We start from the raw sequence: 20669 nt of genomic DNA, 5'->3' as shown, positions 1-20669 counted from the left end.
TTACTTTCTACAATATTTAAGTATTGTAGAATATGTTTTAAATGTTTAAAAAATGATTAATATGTTTGCACTGTACTTTGTGAGTGTTTTGTGTTTTCCCCCACTGCTAATTATTTTTAAAATACCGCTGTTCCTTACTAAAATATTACAAACATGTTTTCTATCAGCGGTTTAGAATCAGAATGATGCCATTTTTATGAACAACTGATGTTTTTAATCTAATCAGTCAAATGTTTCAGTTGTTCATGTTTCACTCATGCAGTGTACTGTTTGCAGCTGTTTCTCTCACCAGAATAAAAAGGGATTACTTTATAAGACAGAAAACAAACAAACAAAAAATAAATGAGGTGGATATTTACCTTAAATCCACTGTAGGAAACAAAACTTATTTCATTGTTTGTCAGTGACATAGCAGCTTTTTATTGCGTGTACAGCTTGTAAACAGCTCTGTACTGCAGGTAAAGCCAATTTATATGCAAAACATCAAAAGAGTTTTAAAATATGGGGACACTTTTAACTAGAAATGGCTAGAAATCCCCATGACTGTAGTACTTAAAGTCTGTGTAAAGGCAATTCAGAGAGTTTTCTAAACACATTATAAATGTCAGAAATGTATTGCTGAAAACAAGTTACAAAGACTGTGAACTATGTAGTACTGTATTGTTAGATCGTGTAACATTTTTTCACCATTTTTGTGTTTCCACAAGTGGGTGTGGTTTCAGTGCTGACAGCAGACACCCCCAGCATTTAAGAGCAGAGAATACAGCTTATTTTTTCAATATTTTGATAACTTATTTCATTTACTCGCCATTTTTTATCATTCAGATTGGACTTGGTGGTTAATAACACATTTTTCTGTGGTATGACAAACCCAGAGCACATGTAATATTGCTTTACACAGACTTGAATTCCAGTAAAAAGCAGTATGTGTAACGTACGTTACAAATTTTTTACTCTCTCAGACTAGCCCAAGAAGATCTCCATGCCACCCTCGTGGCTCGGGCAGTAACTGGGGAAGTCGCAGGTCAAGCTGGAACAGCTTAGGAAGGGCACCAAGTTTGAAAAGGAAGGACACGTCTGGGGAGAGGGAGTCTCTGCTGTCTGGGGAGGGCAGGGGCAGCTTTGAGGACGACGACTTGGAGGGTGAGAAGCTGGCCAATATCAGTGGGGGCTCACTGCAGCATCCCAGCTCTCTGGATATCCCTGAACTGCCTCAAACCCCCAGCTTCAGCTCACTGGGAGACTACCACGACTGCAATGGAAGAAGCCTGCACCTGCCCACTGACCTGTCCGCCAATCTCAGCAAAGAAGACTCCATTGGAGAGGAAGACATGGATGATGTAAGTTATGGCATAATGCTGTGTTTTTTGTTACAGTCAGTTGTTTTTTGGAAGATGTGTTCCCAGGGGTTTGTCTTGTGAGGAGACTAATTTTCATGCTGTAATTGATTCAGCACCGCAGTCTGAAGGCAGTAATTGTTTTTCTTGGTGGGTGAAAAGTGACCTTTATTGGTGTCAGAGTGATGATATCTGCTCACTCAAGAGGCCTTGCCTTGAAATTGAGTTTCAAGTGCTGTGAAATACATAAAAACAACAGGGCTACAGTACAGGCCTACATACAAACAACATACAAAACCATACAAAAGTTTGGACATGCATTACTTATTCTTTATTTTTCATTTTTTACTCATTTTTGGAGTAATATGGAAGCTCTTTTCTGCCACCAAAAAAAAGGCGCCTTTTTATCGTGAAATCGCTCATTTAGAATTTAGAGATATAAACTTGCAAATCAGACCTTTTTTTCTCAGAATTGGTATAAACGTGCAAATTAAAAAGTCAGAATTGCGAGATATAAACTCGCAAATGAGACTTTTTTTTCTCAGAATTGAGAGGTAAACTCGCAATTGCAAGTTAAAGTCAAAATTGCGTGATGCAACTTGCAATTTTGACTTTTTCTCAGAATTGTGAGATATAAACTTGCAATTCTGAGAAAATATCAGTCTTTTTTCACCCTCAGAACTGGCCAATTTAATTCACAACTCAAAAGTGAGTTTATATCTCACATACTGAGAAAAAAACTTTTAAACAAAACAAAATTTTTTTTTTTTTTTACTGTAAGACGTGATTTAAAATCATAAAAAAAATTGCCAACTTCAAACTTATGAATGATAAATCGCTTTGGAAAATCCATCTACTAAATAAATAAAAGTAAAAAAATAAAAATAAATAGTTTCCTGAAATGATTTTGTTTCTTTACTGTTTTTTTGTTTTTTTGTTTTTTTTTTTACAGAAGAAAACGGTTTTAAAAAATAATTTTGGCAGCTGTGGTTGCCATAATTTTTTTTTTGAAAACAGAAAATCTGTAAACATTTGTACAGAGCCAACTGTACATTTTACAGAATAAAACTAATTTACAAGCAAGAAAATATGAATGTAAATCAGTAAATTCAATAACACATGCAGCTACTAAAATCTGTTTTGTGCCTTTAACTAACACCACCATAATAATGTAGGTGCTAAAAGAGAAAGCTATATGAACAATCAAAGTGCATCACAAGTAGCTTTTCCACAAGCTAGAATATATAAATACAGAAGTGCACAGAGTCATTTACACAAACACAAAACAACATCATGGTAACACACATGACACTTAAATAATTCAATAAACATTCATTAAACAATGAAGATGTAATATCAAACCCTAATGTACATAACTGATAACAAAAACTATTAAAACATAATTATCTAAACAAAATACTTTCAAATTTGGAGTGTCGCGCAGGGAATTCTTGTAATATCAGTTTAGCAGGTTTTTTTATCAGTTTTTTTTTCTCTAGTGTATTACAATACTTTATAAATAAATTATACTCACTTTTTACGGTGTTAAAAAGGAAACTGAGCTGTTAAAAAACACATTTTCAATAGTTTGAAATGCACTGCATGGTGTTAAATAAAACTGCATAATTTAGTGCATGAAAAAATAAAGTCCATAAAGTGTCCATAAAGTGCCAGTGCTTCATATGAACAAGTGGAAGCTAGTTGGAAATGTTTTTATAATGAGTTCCCACAATTGTATCACCATCCGCATAATTGCAGCTGCTTCACAGTGTAATTTCTTCAAGTTAATCCATCTTTCTAGCCAAGTACCTGGCACATCAACTAGACGTTTAAACAAAAAGTATTTTAATTGTGCGAAATGTATATTGCAAATCACATTTGCAAAATAAACAGTTAGGGCTACAAAATGGTCATTCATCAAATTTTAAACAAGCATCCATTTGAATCCCTCCTTATTGACATATTGAATCGAGACCATTAGCGTAATGTTTATCAACCCTAAACACTAAACTCCTGACAATGCTGTAGTTAGGGTTTAGAGCAGAAGTAATTAGCTGTAGTATTTGTTCGATTGCTTATACCTCTCTCTTGTGTATTACAGAGCTTCTGTTTCCGTCTCAAGAGGACGTTTGAAGCATATAAACCTAAGTGGTGTAAAGATCATGAAGACTGGTCCCTTTATCTATTCTCTCCTCAGAACAAGTAAGCATTTGCCATCTCCAAACAGCTACTGGCCTCTTTCCTTTCAAAGTTTCACATTCACTTTTGTAATGCACAATTCTGTCCTAGGTTTCGGATGATGTGTCAAAGGTTAATTTCTCACAAGATGTTTGATCATGTAGTCTTGGTGTTCATCTTCCTAAACTGCATTACCATTGCTCTGGAAAGACCCTCTATTCCGCAGTCTGTAAGTTCACTTGGCCATTTGCATTGAATATTTCCTGTTAGCATGTATGAATACAACATCTTTTTTTTTCTCATTTCAGGAGCGGAAGTTCCTCATTATCTCCAATTATGTTTTCACTGTGATTTTTGTTGCTGAAATGACTGTGAAGGTATGATTTAAGTCTTTTCTCTCTCTATAAAGAGTATTCATTGCACAAAACACTCTCACAGACATAATATGGCTTGTGTTAAAGGTGGTGGCCCTTGGTTTCTGTGCCGGGAAGCACAGTTATCTGCAGAGCACCTGGAATGTTCTGGATGGGGTGCTGGTCTTTGTCTCTCTCCTTGACATTTTGGTCTCTCTGGCCTACACTGGTGGAAACCGAATCCTTGGCATCCTGAGGGTTCTTCGTCTGCTGAGAACTCTGCGGCCGCTGAGGTGAGCCAGAGCGAAAGGTCATAACGTGCCTTTCTGAGGCTCAAGCAATCCATGAAATCCATTACATGGCCATAGCTCCAGTTAAAGAATAATCTGAAGGTTAATTATGTGGTTGCATTGTCTTCTAAGTCTACACGTCAAAAGCCCCTTCTCACAGATTCAAGTAAAGCTTTGCCAGATAAAGTCTATTATCTTTAAATTATTTTAGAGGTAAGACTAAGCAGCGGTTTATTGATCTTAAAGGTCACTCAGATAATTGTAGAATTACATAAATGTTCGTGGAATCCAAATAGGTTGAAATAGGTTGTCTCTTTGTTTTTTTCTTCACACAAATAGAGTGATTAGTCGTGCTCCTGGGCTGAAGCTGGTGGTGGAAACGCTAATAACGTCCCTGAGGCCTATTGGAAATATTGTGCTGATCTGCTGTGCCTTCTTTATTGTCTTTGGCATTCTTGGAGTTCAGGTAATTATTTCAAATGCTCCATGCTTTTCAACAGAAATGTGAGAGATTTTCAGATAACACAGCTGTGATATTATCATTTACAGCTCTTCAAAGGAAAGTTTTACCATTGTGAAGGTGGCGACACCAAGAACATCACCAATAAGTCTGAATGTCTTCAAGCTAACTACAAATGGATTCGGAGAAAGTACAACTTTGACAACTTGGGACAGGTGAGTGTTATTTACTAGACATTATTCACTGGCTTAGACACATGAAAGTAGGGCTGGGTGATATTTTTCATATCATTCAGTATCAATAATTATCACAATAAATTTAGATTTTTTATTTCTTTCGAGTTTCAAGGAAGATTTTTGCTCCTCAGTGAAAGTTGTAGAAACCAGATTGTTAATTGTGGTTTTAAACAAAAATTTTTATGTTCAGAACATGACAAACACTTCACATTCTTGAATTCTTTACAATTCTCCAGTCATTTTTCCCTAAAATAAATAGCGTGATTGATAGTTGATTTAATAGTTTCTGCATGTTCTAATGAGTAATATTGTTTCAGATCATGAAAAAGGTTTTTGTCTTGTGACTTTGATGACACATATCTTCAGCACAATCAGCACATTGCACAAAAGGCATATTATTTTATATTTAGTACTGACCTGAATAAGACATTTCACATAAAATACATTTGCATATAGTCCACAAGAGAAAATAAAAGTTGAATTTATAAAAATGTCCCCAATCAAAAGTTTACGTACACTTGATTCTTAATACTGTGCTGTTACCTTAATGATCCACAGGCCCTTGTTTGTCCTGAATAGTTTTTCAGCCCGCTGTTCTTCAGAAAAATCCTACAGGCCCCTCAAAGTCTTTGGTTTTTCAGTTTTTTTGTGTATTTGAACCCTTTCCAACAATTTTGAGATCCATCTTTTCACTCTGAGGACAACTGAGGGACTCATATGCAACTATTACAAAAGGTTCAACGCTCATTGATGCTTCAGAAGGGAAAACAATGCATTAAGAGCTGGAGGGCGAAAACTTTTGAACAGAATGTGTACATTTTTCTTATTTTGCCTAATTATACTCTTTTTTTATTTAGTACTGCCCTTCAGAAGCTACAGAAAATATATATTAAGGCTCTTGATGTATTGTGAAGAAGTATTATTCAGAAGCATCAGTGAGCATTTGAACCTTCTGTAATAGTTGCATATGAGTCTCTCAGTTGTCCTCAGTGTGAAAAGATGGATCTCAAAATCATACAGTCATTGTTGGAAAGAGTTCAGATACACAAAATGCTGAAAAACCAAAGAATTTGTCGGACCTGAAGGATTTTTCGGAAGAACAGCAGGCAGTTTTAACGGTTCAAGACAAACAATGGACTCATGAACAACTATCACTAAACAAAACACAGCTGTGGATCATTCAGGTAACAACACAGTATTAAGAATCAAGTGTATGTAAACTTTTGAATGGGGTCATTTTTATAAATTCAACTATTATTTTCTCTTGTGGACTATATAAACGTCTTTTATGTGAAATATCTTATTTAGATCAGTAATAAATACAAAATAACATGCATTTTGGATGATTCCTCTTTATTTTATTAAAATAATTTACATTTTGCACAATTAACATTTTATTGGTCGCATGACCGAGACTCATCTGCTCTAGTAATCCCGTGCTACGCTGCTGTTTTGAACTTTGAACCGAGTGGATCAATGTTCTGTGTGATGTGGTTCAAATGAGTAGTGCTGTTTTGTTCCACTTTTTGTGCATAACATTATAGTGAACATTTATCGAACTTTTGTTATACATTCTTGTATAAATTATATCTCAATAATTATTATTATTGTTTTATAGCCCAGCCCTACAGTGAAGCATAATAAAGCGTTCAGCTTTAAAGTGTGAAAAAGTGAGGTCATGTTGACTTTTATATTTAAAGGACTTCCAGAAAACATTTTCCGCTGTAGTCTGGTTGAAATGATTCCCAGATTTTCATTACAAGCCCTGTAACTGCACTGAATGAATGATGGTTTTGCCAGCACGTGTCTCTCTTCCGCAGGCTCTCATGTCGCTGTTCGTGCTTTCCTGTAAGGACGGATGGGTCAATATAATGTATGACGGGTTGGACGCTGTTGGGGTGGACAAGCAGGTTTGTTCATTCACATGAAGTTACACAACTTTGTTAATTTGTCATATGATGGATGTGTCTTCTATCTTCCTGTCCTTCATACTCGCAGCCTGAGCGCAATTACAACCCCTGGATGCTCCTCTACTTCATCTCTTTCCTGCTGATCGTCAGCTTCTTTGTGCTGAACATGTTTGTGGGAGTGGTGGTGGAGAACTTTCACAAGTGTCGTCAGGACCAGGAGGAAGAGGAGGCGCGCCTGCGTGAGGAGAAGAGACAGAGACTGCTGGAGAAAAAGCGCAGGAGTAAGGCGAATTGCGGGTCTGGTCGGTAGTCTGTTTTTCTGAGCACTGCCTGCTTCCAGAGCCTGAGAGAGAAAGCTAGAGAAAGATGTTTTTTTGGAAAAAAAACAGAAGCAGTCAAAAGGCTGAGGAAATTCAAAAACCATGCACAGTTTGGCACTGATCTGATGTCAGCCTTGGATTGTGATGGACTGCAGCATGTTCCTGCATGAGATGCCCGCAACACAAAATGCTGCATGACAGGCCAACAGGGGAAGTTTGCACAGTACATATGGGCAAAGCATCATGGCCAAAGCAGCAGAGCATCCTGCTATTAGTACTGTAAATAGTGTAATTAGTATATAGTTTGAAATAGTACTAATTAGAATGGTTCATTTAGGGACAGATTTACTAACAGCTTGCGTCAGAGCAAACCATAGTACTGCCAGGATTTAGTAAAGACACGCAGTGAAGAATTAGCGCTGAAAAGGTGTGGACACAGTTATTTTTGCACCTGACCTTACTGAATATGCATTTGTAGGAGTTTCCCTTTCAGACACAAAATGTGTGGGAGGAGAATATATCATGCAATGCAATTTACCAACATTTGTGCGTGTCAAATTACTGGTAGGGCTGGACAATAATTCGATATCAATATATATCGCGTTTTTTTCAATAAGGGTGATACAATTTTTAAACCCATTTCCGATATTTCGATATACATTTGCATATATATATATATATATATATATATATATAATTTTATAGACGTTTTTCCTGAACAAGGAAGTAAGTCCGACTCTCAACTGAAAGAATGGTCTGCATTGTTTCTAGTCAAATTAGTGTATATTCCAAGCTAATAAACTAATGTTAAACCTATTCAAATGTTTTTAAAAAGCACATGGCTCCATAGCACCATCACTTGGCAATGTTGCAATGACCGTCATTTGTCAGTGCCTCACTTTAATGAGTGTGTAGATGACACGAAGCAGCGGACGTTAGCTACATTAAAAACAGATGGACGCTATTTGAATGGGTTCCTATGGAAACCGGAACAGAAAAGCATTCAATCTGACGTTAGAATTCGTAATGGCGGCGCTCATCGTTTACTCAGGAAACATAAATAGAGATATATATGTCTATGGTTTACTCAGGAAAAAGGTCTATAGGCCTATGTCTCACTTCCTGCTTCCGGAACACGGAGTAGGGAAATAGAACTTCCGGGCATTGCTAGTTTCTAGCTTAATTTAACTACATTTCTCAGTAGCGTGGTGGTAGCTTCGCTGTTTTCTGAATCAAATAGCTTTTCAGTAGCTAAGCAATTTTTTTGATCAAGTAGCGTCAACAAAAGCTAAAAGCTATATATTTTTCTATACTTTAAGCTCAAATCGGAAATATAACTGCTACGGATCACTGATCCTGGGTCAGTAACTTTTTACAGTCTATGGTCAGTAAGCGACGCCACCGCCACTAAACCTCGTGACGCCATTGGCTCGTTAAACTGTCAGTCAAACCGTATTATTCCTCCCGCCTCTCGTGAATGAAGTGCGGCGCGCAGTTTGAAGCATTTCAGCTTGTTTGCAGACTTAAGGTAAATAAAGAACTGTTGACTGAAAAAGTACATGTTTTCTGTATTTATAATACAGCACTGTATTTATAAAGGCTAATGTTTTTTTGCATTCGAGGAGATGAGAAGACTGTCTTAGTCTAGCATTTTTTGTCGAGACAACCAAATTGCTTATGTGAAGTGCTGAATCTTTATATTTTGGCTAAATGTCAAAAAAAAAAAAAAAACTGAGCGCCCACGTAGCAACAGAAAACTGCATAATCTGCAATGCAAATTAGTATTTCAGAATATATTATAATACATGTGATTTATAGGCCTAGCCGCTGTGACCTGTGGGTTTAATTTTCTTCTCAAAGACTTATGTTAGTGTGTTTTTTTTTAAAACCTTCGGCAAACTATTCCTAAGTTTGGACGTTTCTACTTGAGAGTGTTCATTTACAATCCGAACCACGTCATCGTAGGTGACTTCAGGCAAAGTCCTTTTAAGACAAGTCATGTCACTCGACGGCCATCTTTGAAACGCCTCTCGGGCATCAAAGTGCAGCTCCTATCTCTTTGAATGGGGAAACATCAAATTCTCCAAAACTGTTCGCCAAACTTACGATTAAATTTCATATTTGAAATCTCCAAAGAAATCCAACAAGAACTGCCTCATAAATATAGTTCCTTGTGCTTGAATAGCGTTAAAAAAAACGCTTATTTTTCCGGCTAGATGAGCCAGTGCGCATGCGCAGTACTGAAGTCTTAGAGCGCCGGCTGTTTCTATAGCAACCGGGACTTCTAACGGCAGATGCAGTGACGCGCTGACTTTACTAATCAACGATTGGCTCTTTCACTAAGAAGGCGGAGCTTCGCAGCCATGATGACCGTTTCATTGTTCCCAATTCAAAACTACACGAGTGACATGTCTTTGGTATTCTATAGTCTTTGCTTCAGGCAAGTTACGGAGAGACTTGGTCCAGCGGTATTTATCGACCTCCGCCATTGTAAAAAGCTAACCGGAACTGCCGTCTCCCCACTCAGAGACGTTCTTCGATATTCAATTGTTGCGTGACATAGGCCTATACATTATTTTGTCACTTAATGACGTTCAGTGCTCAGCCGTCAGAAAGAGCGGAACAGAATTGCGTGATGACGTACATCAGAGACACGCTGCTCGCGCTCAGCAGTAGTTGGTTAAGCTTTACGGTGTGTTCACACTGGCACGTAGCGAGCGGGGCGAAGCGTGCGTTTTCAATTCATTCATATGGAAGTTGCGCGTAAACGGTCGCGTGGTGCATTTTGGGATTGGAAGCGGCACGGAGAAAGCGTTGAGAGCAGCTGAGAGCGTCAAAAGGTTGGGCATTCCTCAACTTTATGCAAATCTCGAGCGCAAAACGCCGGCGACAACCAATCGCTGTGAAGAGTAGGCAAGGCAAGATTATGACGCGTGTTTCTGAAACTGGTGGATTACTGAGCTGAAATCACATATTATTGAAAAAGTCAAGCAAAAGTAAATGTACTTTGCATGTTTTCATTATATGCTACAGTTTAGTTTTCGAACCGCCGTTGAAAGAAGACAATGGAACATAAATAGGGTGTGAACATTGTTTTTCAGAGGTGTGCTCAGCCCTAAATTAGACACTCCCCAAAGCAGTGGCGTTGTAGCGTTGCTAGCGGCACTGAGCATGGATTTAACGCTGTAGTGTGAACGCACCGTTAGTCTCGCGTAGCCAGACCTTCAGACTGACGGCTCCGTTGGCGTGACGTCTGAGGCTGAGACTAGTTAAGCTCCATCCACTGATCCATTATATAGATCAGTGGCTCCATCATGGAATGTTTTAGATACAAAATGAGTATCCCTGACCGCAATAAAAATGTGGATGAACAAGCTTCCACAAGTAAGAAGACAGACGAAATAGTTGATAAGACAGGAAAGACTAATTCAGTGGTGTGGAAGTGGTTCGGCTTTTTAAGTTCGGATAAACTCTGCCATTGGTAAGTTATACACAGTTCATGCAAATGTTCGCCATAATATCAGCGCTGACCGCTTCAAATAGATTTTCAAAAAGGCTTTGACTTCGTTAAATAAACATGAGCACTGCACGTTTCAAAATGTGGTGCTGTTTTTTTTTTTTTTAATTAATGTGTCTAAAAAGGAAACTTTACTGTATTCAAAAAAGTTTCTGTCATTTTCATTTAATTTTTACTGTAATTCCCTATAAAGTAATTCATGACCACTGCGCTAATTTGTGTCCAAATGTTACCAGGAAAATGCGGGAAACAGCACCTCCTTCTGGAAGAGGATTAATAATTAGTTGGCCTAGTGGCATAATTTTTATTATGATTTCTTTCCCCCTTTTTAAGCGATTTTATAGGGAATTAATTTAGTCTTTAGTCAAGACATACATATTCGTATAGATTATTCACAGTTCTCTCAATTAAATAAGCCTGTTCTAGTTTAAATGGAAATATATTATTGTTAATAAGCTGAGTCTGAGAGTTTTATTTATTTGATAGTTTATTTCACATTTCTTGTTTGTAAAGGCTAAATACAAATAAAAAGTGAACCTTATTTTTTTGTACTATTTTTATTTTAAAAAAAAGGTATTATAGACTTTGCAAATTCAGTTTGCAGACATTTGTAGGTGCAGACATCCATTGTGTGTGTCCTCGGCAGTTTTTTCCTTAGGCTTTTTAATACTGTCCATATCGATATCGGAATTATATCGTATCGAACGAAATTAAGAAATATATCGTGATATAAATTTTTGCCATATCGTCCAGCCCTAATTACTGGTATTTGCATCATTATTTAATGCCCCAAAAAAGCATGTCTTAAAGCAGGGAGTAATTTGCACTGCTCTTGGTAGATTGTGCTGGTTATTATACAAATGATCTGGCTGCATATGTGTCCTTTAATGTGCGCATTGTTAGTAAATTTTCCCCTCCTGTCGGTGCTTTTATGGAATTGTGCTCTAATGTTAATTTGCCCTGTTTAGTAAATCTGGCCCTTAATGTGTTAGTTAAGTGGTCATTTTCATACCATCAGACCAGTTTAAGGTTTAAGTATCAACATACCTCCCCAAACAACACTTACTGTCAACAGACAGCAAAAATCGTTTGCCCATCCTCAAATGTAAAAATCGTTGGGTCATTCTGTGTCAGATCAAATTTTCAGAAACTTCCCTGGCTCAAATTTTTGATTTTGTTAATATATTTTTCTGTAGAAACATATATGTGACCCTGGACCACAAAACCAGTCTTAAGTTGCTGGGGTATATTTGTAGCAATAGCCAAAAATACATTGTATGGGTCAAAATTATTGATTTTTCTTTTATGTCAAAAATCATTAGGAAATTAAGTAAAGATCATGTTACATTAAGATTTTTTGTAAAATTCCTACTGTAAACCTATCAAAATGTAATTTTTGATTAGTAATATGCATTGTTAAGAACTTAATTTGGACAACTTTAAAGGTGATTTTCTCAGTATTTTGATTTTTTTGCACCCTTAGATTCCAGATTTTTAAATAGATGTATCTCGGCCAAATATTGTCTTATCCTAACAAACCATACATCAATAGAAAGCTTAGTTATTGAGCTTTCATATGATGTATATATCTCAGTTTTGTAAAATTTAACCTTATGACTGGTTTTGTGGTCCAGGGTCACATATAGTGATAAAAGCCAAAATATTAAATGTCACAGATTTTATTTTTACATATAGACTGATAGATCTGTTAACTATAGCAAAATCTAGTATTTAGTCAAATCTGTTGACTTTGTACAAAAGGACAAACATTTAGTTTTTGACCACTGAAAATGTGTACAGTTGTCTTACTCATGGAGCCATTTTAAGATCTCCATATATCTGGGATTGAATCATCAAAAATGTTTAAAATTAAGATATCAAAAGGAAATTATGTTAAGAACCAGAATCGACAAAGATATTAGGATATCTTTAATACTTCTTGAGTTAGAGGCATGCAAACTTAAGGCAAAAAACACAAGTAGTGTTTTTTTTTTGTTGCCATTTTTGAACTGTCAACGTTAGCATATAATGAAACAAAAATAACTAAAGTGAACATATAGTACATATGTTAATAGATCTACCAATCTCTGTGTAAAATAAAATATGCTGCCAGCTTTCTAAAGTAATTTTCAAACCCTTGTAAATTGGCTCCAAATCTCTGGTGAAACGTCAATTTGGGCCCTCTCTAGAAAATAGTGGATTACTCAGTAAATATACACTACCAGTCAAAAGTTTTTGAACAGTAATGTTTTACAAGTCTCTTCTGCGCACCAAGCCTGCATTTATTTAATCCAAAATATAGCAAAAAAATCCTGACTCCAAGCTTTTGAATGGTATAGTGTATAATGTTACAAAATCTTTGCATCTCAGGTAAAATGCTGATCTTTGGATCTTTCTATTCATCAAAGAAAAAAATTAATTAAAAACATTTTAACAGAAAATCTGCATATTAGTATGATTTCTGAAAGATCACGTGACACTGAATTACGGGAGTAATGATGCTGTAAATTTAGCTTTGACCACATAAATAAGAAATGTATATATTTTAAAATATATTAAAATAGAAAACAGTTATTTTAAATAGTGAAAACGTTTCAGAATTTTACTGTTTTTGCTGTACTTTGGATCAAATAAATGCAGGCTTGGAGAGCAGAAGAGACATCTTTAAACAACATTAAAAATCTTACTGTTTAAAAACTTTTGACTTGTAATGTACATCTGTGAAATGTAATATTTTGGCTTTCATCACTATATACTGTATGTCCTTCCACAGATTTGTCTTTAACAAAATCAAAAATCTGAGCCGAAAACATCTGATTGAATTCACATGGAATGACCCAGTTTTGAAAGACTCTTAAACGTGGAAAGTTGCTTTTAAAACATTATGATCATGGCACGATGTCAGTCAGCATGTGTACTTAGACCAAGAGTTTACAAGTTTACACTATTGTTCATAAGTTTAGGGTCCGTAAGATTTTTTTAATGTTTTTGTTTCAAAAACAGTCTTTTATGCTTGACAAGGATGCATTAACAGTATTTAATCAAAAATACAGTAAAATTATATTTATTCCTGTGATGGAAAGCTGAATTTTCACCAGTCACTACTCCAGTCAGGATCACATGATGCTTCAGAAATCATTCTAATATGCTGATTTGTTAAGATTTCTTGGTGAAAATAAAGTTCAAAAGAACCGCATTCATTTGAAATAGTCTTTTGTAACCAATGTTTTTACTGTTTCATTGTATACTTTAATGCATCCTTGGTGAATAAAATTATAGAGTTTCTAAAAAAAAATCCTACCGACCCCAAACTTTTGAACAAAAGACAGATACAACCTCAACTGAAAAATGGATTGCTATGGGCTGTAGGCCAGTAATAAGTTTATGATCAGTGTCACTAAAATTAAATCAACAATTTACTGCCTTATAAAGATACTTTTTATAGTCAAGGATAGAATCCTCTGCCACATTCCTGTCATGTCTTTGATTTATCTTCATTTGAGGATTTGCTAAACAAATATCACTAAATGCATTATTAATTCATCTGCAAATCATTTCAATTATTACATTACAATTAGAATGGATTGAAAACTCTAGTAGTCATGCATCCAAAGAGGTAGTACGAAACTCAAAAGGAATTTTGATGTCCTTATGATGCTGGGAAACAATGACGTTAGAGGAAAGCAGTTCCTCCATGACAGTTTTTAAGATTGGGGCGAAGTATGGATGATATTAATTCTAGAGATATTAATTCTAGAGTGCTGAACTCAACCATATGTAATATTATATCAAGGAAAGTTAGATCATATTATCCAGTTGAGAGATTGAATATGGTTAGTTGCCTGTGGTCTGGCTGTCTGTCTAAATCAGTTTGGTGCACTAAGGGCTCTATTAGTGTTGTCTGGTTTGTGAGCGTTAAGGAATCTAAATATGCCGGCCATGATTTTACGTGACTAAACGAATAAATGTGAGGAAGTGTGTTCTTTGTTTAAGCACCACGCCTGCCAGGGCAAAGCTTCCTGATAAATGATCTTTAGCATAAAAGCTGACAGTTTTAACTACGTTTGTCACACTTGGCTCCTCCAGCCTTTACTGCAGTCAAGGGATTAATCGTGTATGCGACTGTGACTTATAGTACTCATAGCTGAGTCCATAGCAGTTGAGTTTTATTTCCTTGGATCTATTCAAAGAGCCCCTCAATGCATTTATCTGAGATAGGTCGAAGGACGTCTCACAAAACACTCCTCAACACTGAGTGCTTTTAGCAGGACAGGGAACAAAAGGAGGCAAATGCTTGTATAAATAGGTGTTTCTTCAACTGTGGCCACGTGGACTTTAAGAAAATAGGTTCGTAGAAAAGATTTGTCGGACATCACAGGAGAACTGTTATGAAAATTCACATCACATTCACATCACAAATTGTGTATTGTGTTCAGTAGTATTCTGTAATGGACCCTTAACATGGTTGAAAACATGCAAGACAGATTTGAACACTTTTTGCATAATTAATCGAAATTGTGATGACTGAGATTTACCTTGATTAACAAAAATGTTCGGTGTGGTGGAAATGACGGCATAAGTGAGTAAGGCTGGGTTTTGACACATTTTACAATTTGATTTGTTTCTGATTCACAAGCTTGTGATTCGATTTGATTTGTGATTCGATTCAATATTGATTATTTTGGATATATCAGGTACAGTGCATGCCAGATTTTCTCAAGGTAAAAAAATCTCTCAACTAATGCTGTAAAATATGCATAAGAGTCATTTTCTACAATACTGAAGTTAAAATTAACTGATTTGAAATCTTAAAATACACTCAATTAAGTTTTTATAATAATAAAGTTACAATTACATAATTATAATGAATATGCAGGGCTCGCAAAATCGCTAGCCCGGCGTCCCGGGGCTATTGTGTTTTCCAGTCGGGCTACCAAATTTTTGCACCGGACTGCCCGACGGGCTATCGTAAAGTAGAGGGCTCCTGCAGGTCCTTAAAAACTCCTCAGCTTAGTTGTATCAAATTTAAGGCCATAAAAAGTTTTAAATATGTTAAATAGTATAAGTAACGTCTTAATTATAATTTAAGAGGTCTTGAACAAAATTGAACTCAATTTTGACTTGTTTTTTCTGAAAAAAAGAAAATTATTTTTACTTGTCTAGAAAATTCTTCTTGATTTAAGAATTTTTAGACATTTTGGCTGGAAACAAGACAAAAAGGTAAGAAAAGCATTTTTTGCAGTGTACTCTTTCGTTTAACATACCTTGGGAAGTTTATTAATTTATTTAGTTCAGAAACTGGTATTAAAGCAGAGGTGCTCTTGCTTCTCCTGAAATGAGGTGCTACTGCGATCTATTAAACCTCACCAAAACAGCATTTATTGTTTGAATATTGTAATAAAATGGACAGAATTAGAAATCTGAGGCTTTGTTTCATATCAGAAGTAACAAAGCACAAAGCTTATCGCAATTTAATGGATGGAATGCACGCTAAAATGTTTCATTTAGGCTAGACTAATCGATTTTTGGGAATATCGTTTCATAAAAACGAGAATTGATTAAAACCAAGGATATTTTTCGCGATAAATAAATATCACAACTGTTCATTTCACATTTGTTTAGATCATCATAGTTGGGACATAAAGAACATAAACCCCTTTGGACACAAAGGTACCTGGAGTTGAAGAAACATTTCTATATACAATGTATCCAATCTGTGGTCTGTTCATTACTCAGACCCACATGGAATCTGCACCCACAAAAAAACTCAACGGATTTCCTCAAAATTAAAATATCACAGTTCAAAACTCTACCCTTGAGCTTGTTTATGAAATATGAGTACAGATTACACAGATTTTTCCCAAATTCAGAACAGAAAGTGTTAAAAATGTCAACAGATTCCATCTGGGCCTGTCATTATTCCATCATTTTAAAAGACAAGCTGTTTCTGTGTGCAACTTTGTGAGACTTTCAAGGTGGCCATGAGTGTGGTATCTGCTAGGGAGAGATGTTTCGTTTAATGGTTGTGCTGTACCTGCATGTTTAATGTCTCTATCAGATATTCAGTCGCTCAAAGGCTTCTCTCTTGGCAACATGGTATTTACCTGTAAACATGCTTTAATGGCAGACTCAGAAAGATGGATTCAAACTCAAATCAGTTTTGTGGTTGCTGTCATGTCCGATATATCACACCCAGTACAACTAATCGATAAACAGTCACCTCTAAGCTCTCCTTGAGAAACACTCGATATGTTCCCGTAACCTGTGCTCACAGAAGTCTTTTTATATGTTCTCCCACATACTGCCATGTTTACAACGGCATGTTCACCAAAGCAGCATGATTGAAACCCATGAAGGCACAAGTGCTGCACGCGAGGACTTTAAACTAATAATATCACAATGGTGGCGTGATAAGACATGGTCCTCTCTGCAGCAGTCGTCCCCTCACACCCAGTGACTTTTTTCTTCTGCATCAGTGGTTTGGTTTATCTGTGTTTACCCTGCACTGACTCTTCTGTGCTGTCTGTCTGTATGACTGTATCAACAGAGGCCCAGCAGAGACCGTACTATGCAGATTACTCTCCAGCCCGGCTCTACATCCACACACTGTGTACCAACCACTACCTGGACCTCTTCATCACCTGCATCATCGGCATTAACGTGGTCACTATGTCTATTGAGCACTTCAATCAGCCTCAGGTGAGTTTACGAACACTTTGAATCTTGATTTGACAAACAAATTTCGCAAAACATTCTTAAGAATAAAACTCTTCTTGAAGGGGACATCGGATGCAAAAATCACAACCACTCTACAATGATAAATATCCATTCACTCCTTTTTTGTAATCCCTAAACCTAAACGGTCTCAATTATCAAGCCGTTTTGATTTTCTAAGCAGTATGATGTCATACTGTTCAGGCCCCGCCCACGACCACTGACAGACTTCCCATATGAGCATATTTCTGCCATTTTCTGTAAAAGTGGACATAAGAGTCTATATTTTCTCACCACATCAGAGCCACTGAGAACGCCGTGGATTAGTTTTGTTTTTGACTGTAACACGCCACTGAATACACAAAAAAATGGAAGAGAGGGGTGGGGTTTGCAGTAGCTCATTATCATTTAAAGAGGCATGCACCGAAACAGGTCGCTGTAAACAGAGCTGTTTTTGACAAGGTAAAAAGGTTGTTTTACACGTGCATTGAGGAATTTTAACCAAAGTATGTTGTACACTTCATAAAGAGCCTAAAGAATCATACCAACTTGTGGAAAATGGGCATCCGATATCCCCTTTAAGTGCTATTTTCTAACTTAAGAATAAAGTGACAAATATTTTGTATTTCAAAAACATCTTAAGGATTCTATCTTGTTTCTTAAGAGGTTTTTCATGATTCTGGCCCCTAGTTTGATATTTTTTATATAATGCAAAGACATTTATGCATTATTAAATGTGGTTTAAGTGTCAAAATTCTCATTTACTGTAAATTGTACCATTGAAACTTCTGAAATCATTGTTTCTATCTCACACAGTACCTTGAAGAGGCACTGAAATACTGTAACTACGTCTTTACCGTCATCTTCGTAATTGAGGCTTTGCTCAAGCTTGTGGCATTTGGTTTTCGGAGATTCTTCAAAGACAGGTATTGTGACCACTATGTCTCTGTAGATATCGAATGTGAACGTACAGTAAATTTGACCCTCGACCACAAAACCAGCCATAAGGGTAAATTTTTTGAATACATACGCTTTTCATTGATGTATGGTTTGTTAGGATAGGACAATGTTTGGCGGAGATACAACTATTTGAAAATCTGGAATCTGAGGGTACAAAAAATTGAAATATTGAGAAAATCACATCTAAAGTTGTCCAAATGAAGTTCTTATTCATGCATATTACTACTCAAAAATTTAGTTTTGATATATTTACAGTAGAAAATTTACAAAATATTTTCATGAACATGATATTCTAATGATTTTTGGCATAAAAGAAAAATCTCTAATTTTGACCCATACAATGTATTTTTGGCTATAGCTACAAATATACTTGTGCTACTTAAGACTTTGTGGTCCAGGGTCACACATAGCAATAGATGCATGTATGAAAACCTATTGTACTGAAGTTTCAGTACAATAATACAATCTACTTTATATTGATATTATGACAATGATGTGATAAAATGATTATATATTCACTTGCAAAACAATTATGGTTTCAAACAGTATTCACAAGTGTTTATTCGAGTGCAAATTAGACGATATTAAGGTATTAAACTTGCGATATACATTACATTCTCATTACCAATTTATTTTTAACTAAGCCTTCTTATTCTAATTCTAATCCTGGTACTAAAGTCTCTCTGAGAAGGTCTGTGGGGAGTCTTGTCAGTCCCCAGCCCCTCAGTGACCTTGTCCCTTATCTCACACTCTTTGTGCATTGGATATACTTATGTTCTTAGATATCTGAAGTCATGCGGTAATTGGCAAGAGCTTAACCCGATAAAGTTAATTAAAGACCCCATCAGCTTTGTGTACAGCAAAATATATTTTTATCTTCATTCAGAGATGGTGTGCACTGATTATTGATTATGCAGGCCAACAAAGACAAGAGATCAAAGCATGATTAACTCTTACTTATATCAAGCAGAAAAAATAATGCACACTAATTAAAGAACGTACATCAAAAATATGTTTGCGTAAAGCATAAAAGAGGGTGTGAGAGATTAAAAGGAGGATTATGTAAATCTAAATTACTCTTATGCTTAACTTTTTGTTCTTTTGGTAATATTAATAATTTAAGTGAAATTAACAAAAGACCATGTCCTGAGCAGACACGCCGCAACACCATATTTTTTGATGAGTTTTTGTCCTAACCAGCCGTGACGGCGATATGCGTTGATTGACAGCAGATTCTATTTTAAAAATGGTTTTTAATTTTTACTAGTGACATTGTGGCTAGAACAGCATACACATTATGACAATGACAATCTGAGGTACTGATTACAGTTGAGGTCAAAAGTTTACATACACCTTGGAGAATCTGCAAAATGTTAATTATTTTACCAAAATAAGAGAGATCATAAAAAATGCATGTTGTTTTTTATTTAGTACTTACCTGAATATGATACATCACATAAGAGTTTACATATAGTCCACAAGAGAAAATAATAGTAGAATTTATTTAAAAAATTACCCTGTTCAAAAGTTTATATACACTTGATTTTTAATACTGTGTTGTTACCCGAATGATCTACAGCTGTTTTTTGTTTGTTTGTTTGTTTGTTTGTTTGTTTGTTTGTCTAGTGATAGTTGTTCTTAGGATTTGTACTAGAGGTCGACCGATATTGGTTTTTACCGATACCGATAGCTTGGTTGGACCACACTGGCCGATACCGATTAATTAACCGATAGTTTTTGAAAATAGATACTGAACAGCAACTAAAATACTGCTCTGCTAGTTTTAAAAAAGTAATTAACCATACTTTGTAAATTAATAAAAATATTAATTTTAATTATATATTGATCATTAAAGTTACTTCATAGTTCATTAATGTTAACAAAATAACACCCTAACAAGGAACAACACTTCTATTCTACAGCTTTCATCAATCTTAGTTGATGTTACAAATGGGCTCATTGTAAAGTGTTATTTCATATTAACAGTAGGGGTGGGAATCTTTGCATTTTAACAATATGTAAAATTGCAGTTTCTATGCTTTTTGTTTATATTTGGAATCTCTGTATGTTAGTACTGCCTTATTAAAATTAAGATTCAATTTAATTTTCAATAACAACTAAATATAACCATGTATCACATTCTCAGTTTTCAATATTACTGCACATGGCTACATTTTCATATACATTTTATATAATTTATTTTGAGCAAAATTTACTTTATTTTTTTATTATATAAGCAGGCTACTTTTAAACCAATTCCTTATTTAAAATAAGTGTTCTTTAAGTATCCAAAAGTTAACAGACAATAGTTATTTTTTCCTTTCGTTTGATTATTACTGATGAGATCATTGACAGTGGCTGCTTTAACAGGCTGCATTCAAACGAATGCACAGA

General features: G+C 35.6%; 1 protein-coding gene across 2 annotated transcripts in view; it reads left to right on the top strand.

The window, feature by feature from the left end:
- Positions 1-20669, top strand: part of cacna1ha (calcium channel, voltage-dependent, T type, alpha 1H subunit a) — a 78505-nt gene that overhangs the window by 45875 nt on the left and 11961 nt on the right. The window contains exons 15-25 of one of the 2 annotated variants that reach the window (XM_073839033.1): positions 963-1340; positions 3439-3539; positions 3627-3744; positions 3824-3892; positions 3977-4161; positions 4498-4624; positions 4708-4833; positions 6675-6764; positions 6853-7045; positions 17149-17300; positions 18132-18241. In XM_073839033.1, coding sequence (XP_073695134.1) covers positions 963-1340; positions 3439-3539; positions 3627-3744; positions 3824-3892; positions 3977-4161; positions 4498-4624; positions 4708-4833; positions 6675-6764; positions 6853-7045; positions 17149-17300; positions 18132-18241 — 1649 coding nt within the window. Of the gene's footprint in view, positions 1-962; positions 1341-3438; positions 3540-3626; positions 3745-3823; positions 3893-3976; positions 4162-4497; positions 4625-4707; positions 4834-6674; positions 6765-6852; positions 7067-17148; positions 17301-18131; positions 18242-20669 lie in introns of both variants that reach the window. The other variant, XM_073839025.1, reaches the window with a different exon arrangement.

This window comes from Garra rufa, chromosome 1 (assembly GCF_049309525.1).
Source record: "Garra rufa chromosome 1, GarRuf1.0, whole genome shotgun sequence".
Taxonomy (NCBI): domain Eukaryota; kingdom Metazoa; phylum Chordata; class Actinopteri; order Cypriniformes; family Cyprinidae; genus Garra; species Garra rufa.
This window is presented reverse-complemented; position numbering and strand designations above follow the sequence as displayed.